At 39.2% G+C, this 6291-nt stretch overlaps 1 protein-coding gene across 1 annotated transcript; it reads left to right on the top strand.

The window, feature by feature from the left end:
• Positions 1 to 2337: 2337 nt before the first annotated feature.
• Positions 2338 to 6222, top strand: ptafr (platelet-activating factor receptor). The gene is made up of 2 exons (XM_034231772.1): positions 2338 to 2517; positions 3947 to 6222. The coding sequence occupies exon 2, from the start codon at positions 3959 to 3961 to the stop codon at positions 5090 to 5092; it is 1134 nt and encodes a 377-aa protein (XP_034087663.1). The 5' UTR covers positions 2338 to 2517; positions 3947 to 3958; the 3' UTR covers positions 5093 to 6222.
• The last annotated feature ends 69 nt before the right edge of the window (positions 6223 to 6291 follow it).

Raw genomic sequence — 6291 nt, 5'->3', positions numbered from 1 at the left:
TTATGAGGTCCTGGCAACTTTCCCTCTCTTTGTCTCTGCACCTGGAGTGAAAGTACAGCCACTCCTCAGGAGGAAGGATTCCTTGGAATGACCTGTGCAGCAGTGCAGAACATCAGGGATCACCTGCATGGATCTGTATCTGATTATTTTACATTTTTCTCTGGGCCATTTAGAGGCCATATAGAGGATTATAATTGAGAAAAATAATCAGTTGGCATGCAGGCCAAAGCCAGACGCAGGTGTTCAGCTTATGGAAGATCTGTGAAGCGTTTCAGTACTGCCAGTGCAACAACATGGTATGTCTATATTTGATTTCAAGAGTTATTTAACATATACACTCTAAAATAATGCAAGCCTGTCTAAAAAAAGTAGGCTTCCCATAAAAAAAGTTGCCTTCAAATGTGAGTTAATCAACAACTGTTAAGTCACACGAGCAAACATTAAAGTTACGTTTTCCCACCAGTTATATTTTCTCAGTTCTTTGTCATACTTCTCTGCTCCTGGGGAAGCCAATTATGTATCAGCAACTCTGTTAATGATAAAGTGAAGAGAGTTTAGAAACTGAAGTTGATACTAATCCTTATCCTGCATTGCATTGTTTTTATTTCTATCTGATGAAACAACCGCGACTCTATGTCTGAGAGTGGTGTCTGAATGAAAAATATGGACATGCATGCAGTAAGGGTCCTAAGGCAAGAATCAAACCCTGGACGCTGCGGTTTTAACCACTCGGCTACCAAGGCACTCAACACTCAGCTGTACTACTCTTCTACTCATTTCTAGTCATGTAGTTTCATCATCCAATTCTATGTGACTTTCCGTGAGACTCAATGTTTGAAAGATAAATAACCTGGATAAAGTAATTATTTTTATAGTTTTATAGTGTTGTTGATATATTTAAAAAACAATGACACATATTCAACACTGTTTGAACCAAATCACATCTCACATAAGCTGCTTTCAATGACCGAGACAAAACTCTCTTGCTTGCTGTGGAATCTTTTGTATCCACACCCAAACCACGAGCAGCAAGATGTATCGTGAAAAAAAATGTATGTATTTTTCCAGTGTCGTCTGAGCCAGTATATACCCAGCAATGGCACAATACGTCTGGCAGTCATGCAGGGCACAACCACCAAAAGGCTATGCTCTCTTGTTCCTCCGCCAAGCCATAATAACAGCAATAAGGTTTGGGAGGCTCGTTAACCTTAATCTAGGAATTACACTGTGGCACCAGGGAGAGGAGGACGTGTTGTGTTGTGTGCTTCTACATAGGGGCCTGAATTAAACATTTACCACAGGGGGGACTCGGGGCTGCTGCTTTGAAGAGTGGGACTGGTAGTTCATGCAGCAGGGTCTCACCTGGGTTAAAGTCACTCAGTTTATTTTCCTCTTGTATTAGCCTCTTCCTCCCCCATGTGGTCAAAATGAATTACTGCACAATAGCCTCGACTTCTGATGAGTCAGAAATACACATAACACTGTTTTATACAGATTCAGAAAAACCACACAATACATAGGCTATTTAGGTTTAACCTAAACCAGCTAGGTATATTATATATTTATAGACCTATAAACCTTTTGTCATACTACAATACGTACCCTGAACAAATGTATGCCAACATCAGGAGGCATGGTGACACAACTAGAAATAAAAAAAATGCTCCTCCAATATACCTGATGGGCTACATATAACGAATGTAAACTCAGATTAAACATCATTTGGATCAAGACTATTTGATTAATTGTTATAGTTCAAGACTATTGGCCATAATCATGTTTCACTGTGGAGATCAAAAGTTCTGATCAATTACAGACTTTATTTAGTCAATGTTTAATGTTGGATCTTAAAAGAAAGTAACATTTATGGTTGACCTCTTTGGTGGCAACTTGGGGCAACTAAAGTTAGTATTTTGATAAGTAATAATGTTGTGGTAATAGTTACTAATGGTTTTATTAAATCTTTCTTGATTTTTTGTGATATTTTATTAAACTTTGGAATTAAATGGTATTAATCACCCGAATATTATTATTGTTTCTCTCCGCTAGTAACTCCTTAGCTAACAAGATATCAGGCTGAATTGTTATAATAACGTCAGTGGTTAAATGTTTCTTAATAAATAATAATGCACTGATGTTTGCCTCTGGTCTCGGGCAAATTTCGCTTAATTTAAATCCGTCAGATTATTGGCAGTGTGAGTGTCTCCACTTTCCCAGGGCAAATAAAACGCATTTTTATGGACGAGGAAATGAAGACTAACTATAAAACTCCAAGATTGCTTCAAGTGGGCGTCTTGCTTCGTTTAAGAAGTCGGTAACACGAGGTTAACGCCTGTTGCACCATGAGGGGCTTTTCCAAAAAAGACCGAAAGACGGTGACACTTCCTTCGTATTGAACTTTGAAGCACAACTTCATCACGCCCATATACAGGGACTCAACTGTAAACGAGTTTATAGCTGCCGAGGCATTCACAGTGACCACTTCCTGGGAGATATAAGAGGAGAAGAAGCATTCTGGTAAGTAGACTGTCTTTTTAAGTATTTTTCCTAGAAACAAACAAACAGTAGGATATGAGACATTAGGGGAGGCAGATCAAACCTTTTTAAACTGTAAAACTAATTTGGACTAGAACTGAGCTGCGTCTGAAGATGGAAGTGAAATCTCACAAAATCTACCACTAAAACAAAAACGTACTTTTATTGTTTTGACACACCTTACATGTTTTTTTTTGTTGTTGCTGAAAACAATATTGACAAAACGGCTTAGTATTATGCAATACAATTTAACACAAGACTGCAGCCTACAAAATTACCTATACTCAGGGCCCCCGGGCCGCTATTTGCCCATCCCTGGTTTGGATAGTGCACTTTAGTCTAAGTTGTCTTGTGGGTCTTGTGACACACCTTACATGGTAAGGTTATATTGTCCTTTTTTGTTGTTACTGAAAACAATATTGACAAAACGGCTTAGTATTATTATGCAATACAATTTAACACAAGACTGCAGCCAACACAATTACCTATACTCAGGGCCCCCGGGCCGCCATTTGCCCATCCCTGGTTTAGATAGTTCACTTTATTCTAAGTTGTCTCAGTGGGTCTCAAACGTTTTGATCACAATTTATACAAACAAATATTTCCAAGGCACACCTTTATAATTATTAGGATAAATAAAAACAGGTTTGAAATCATATGTATACTATAGTACAGTAAACCAAAAATATCGTTTAGAACTGGAGATATACAAAATATAAATTAATAAATAAATCTTAACTGGTAAAATAAGATAAAAATGAACCACAAAAATAAAATAAGTTAGCCTACATTTATTTGTTATTGGCTATGGTAGGTTATTGGTTATGTTCACATACTTATTTGATTATTAAAATGCAAACCGATCTTTTTCATATGGGTGTTTAGAGTTGTACCCCCTAGTCTCTAGTAATTGGGCGCTCAAAGTGCACCAGATTGAAGCATTTTACTTTAAAATGTTAAAATCTACCAGGAGCAGACCTCCCTAGGATGTGACGTCCACCCCCCAATTGAAACATGTTCATACAATACTAAATACATTTGAAGCCTTTTTATATAATCTGTCCACCATGTCAATACGTTTATCTTTTTGTAGTGTATTGGTCTTTTGTAGAGGTGTTTCATTATCAGCTAAAATCTTGCCTAGGGCAGAAAATTAGTCAGAACCGGCCCTGGTGTCATCCCCACAGCATCCCCCATTTGAAACATGTTCCCACGGCTATGCCTATACTTGTTTCAACACTTCTCCAAAACTAGTTTTAACCAAAACAGTTGGTTTTTTATTTTGTATAAGACTTAGTTTTAGCTAGGTGTACCAAATAAACTGGCAAGTGTACATTTTCTGACAAAAAAACCCATCAGAATGCTTTACCTTGTGATAGGACATAACTATAGTGTGTTTTGTTTCCCACAGACGCACAGAGAGATGGCCTTCTCATCTGCAGAAAAAGTTGCCGTAACAGGGACCTCTGGTCTGGGCTCTTCGGCGGATAACAGCTCATTCTTCCTCGACTCTGAGTTTCGTTACATCCTGTTCCCAGTTGCATATGGCATCATCTTCATCCTGGGCCTCATTGCCAACCTCTACGTGCTGTTCGTCCTGCGATGCCTTCGCCAAGCCAAGGCCATGGGTGAAATCCGCATCTACATGACAAACCTGACCATCGCTGATCTCCTTTTCATCTGTGCACTTCCCTTTTGGATTGATTATTACAGTCGGCATGGTCACTGGGTTTACGCAGACTTCATGTGCCGGCTGACTGGCTCGTTGTTCTTCATCAACACCTACTGCTCCATCCTCTTCCTCGGGGCCATCAGTGTCAACCGATACTGGGCAGTGACCCGGCCTCTGGATGCGGCCTCTTCTGACCACAGACGACGTGGGATCATCGTGTGCGTTGTCATCTGGGCATTGACCATTGCGATGGCTATTCCCTTCCTGGCTTTTCCAGGGACCAAAACGGATGAGAATAACGTCAGTCGCTGTTTCGAGGGGTACCAGAATGAAACAGATTGGCAGAAGAGAACAGTGGCAGTCACTCATTTTGCAATAATTGGAATGTTTTTTGTTGTCTTTTTTCTGATCGTGGTGTGTAATTTTCTTATTGCTCGAGCGCTACTTTCTCAAGGTCCTCCTCAGTCAGAGTTGCGATCAACGGTTATATCGAGAAAGTCCACCATGACCATGTCTGCCTCAACTAAAAGGCCCAGAGGGGTGAAACGGAGAGCTCTGCAGATGTTGTTAGCAGTTGTGGGAGTGTTTGTTTTCAGCTTCCTGCCCCATCATGTAGTTCAAGGATTCTGGACACTTGCAGTCTTGCAGATCTCTGAGGGCTGGGGACACGTAGAGTGGGACACGAAAACTCTTCAGATGCTCAATGACGCCCATCAGATCACTTTGCTTCTTATGGGCCTCAACAGCATTTTGGATCCTGTAGTCTATTATTTTGCTACAAGAAGGTTTAGAGGGTTCATCATGGCCCATATGAAGAATATGATAAAGGGAGAGGGCTGCTCTCAGACGACCACCTCACTGATCTCCATGGACAGCAAACATTAGAACCAGAGACCAACAGCGAGCACCAACAGCCCGAAATGGATTGATTAAAAAGTGTTATATATTTTTACGAAGATGTAGATATCTCCTACTTGTTTTAAATACTTTCAGGACCTCAATGATTCATGATTTCAAAAACATAGTGTTTTTTTGCACCTCTGGATCAATAAGCAATTTTAAATTGTATGTATGTTTGGTTGCACACCCTTAAGTATTGAATGTTTTCTCACCAACATTATCTTGACGTTTTATTCACACAGGCTGTGGTCTGAATTTCACAAGTTCTACCGCTCTTCCTGTGTAGAATAAAAATATGAAAGCAGAAGTTTTGCAAGCAGAAGTACATTCTAATCAATCATGCCCTTGAGAATCTGCAGGAGGGTACTTTATCTCTGTAGTCTGTGAAATTAACTGATGTAGCACCAGACATGTTTTTAAATCCTCCAACAACAAGTTGTTGATCTGTTCTAAAACCAGTAAAGAAACCAAGAATGAATCCCACTGTGGCTCAGGAGATAAAGGTTGATTCCTGCCACCGACAGTCAACATGTTGAAGTGCAATTGACCATCTTCCTGTGATGAAATTGGCAGTGTGTCTAAAGGTTTTTGCTCATGATAAGCAGGTGGCACTCTTTATGGTAGCCTCCGCCACCAGTGTGTATATGAGTAGCATAATATCAGTAAAATATCATGTTGTTGTTGCAGATAAACACACAGTTTACAGTTTTCTTTTACTGTTCATAGACAAGTGAAATCCTTGATTGCGAAATAAGGGAACATAAGTAAAGCTTGAGCTACATTTCCCCTCTGGAATTCAATATTGTGACATAATATGTAAAACCTTTGATTCACTGTGACGAAGAAACCCAATGGCTATTATTTTTCACTGATCTTTTGTTCTATTGTGTATTTTATTTTGTATGTAGTGTATGCTAACCTGCTGTTGCTAAACAGATTTGTAAAGCATATTTTTCAGGAACAGCTTTGATGATCTAGTGGGGTACTATAAAGTGTTTGCAATGCTATTTTGAGCTTCCTAAAGGAAAATATGCTGTTTTTTACTCAATAAAGAGAATATTATTTTTGTAACATATTTTCTGTATCACGAGGGATTAAAAAAAATTAGAAACTCAGTGTCTGTCATATCAATATCTATCCGTTTTGATATACAAAACATTAATTAAAAAAAACAGTACATGCCG

This window comes from Gymnodraco acuticeps, unplaced genomic scaffold (genome assembly GCF_902827175.1).
Source record: "Gymnodraco acuticeps unplaced genomic scaffold, fGymAcu1.1, whole genome shotgun sequence".
NCBI lineage: Eukaryota > Metazoa > Chordata > Actinopteri > Perciformes > Bathydraconidae > Gymnodraco > Gymnodraco acuticeps.
Note: the sequence above shows the minus strand (reverse complement) of the source record. Positions and strands in the feature narration are given on the sequence as shown.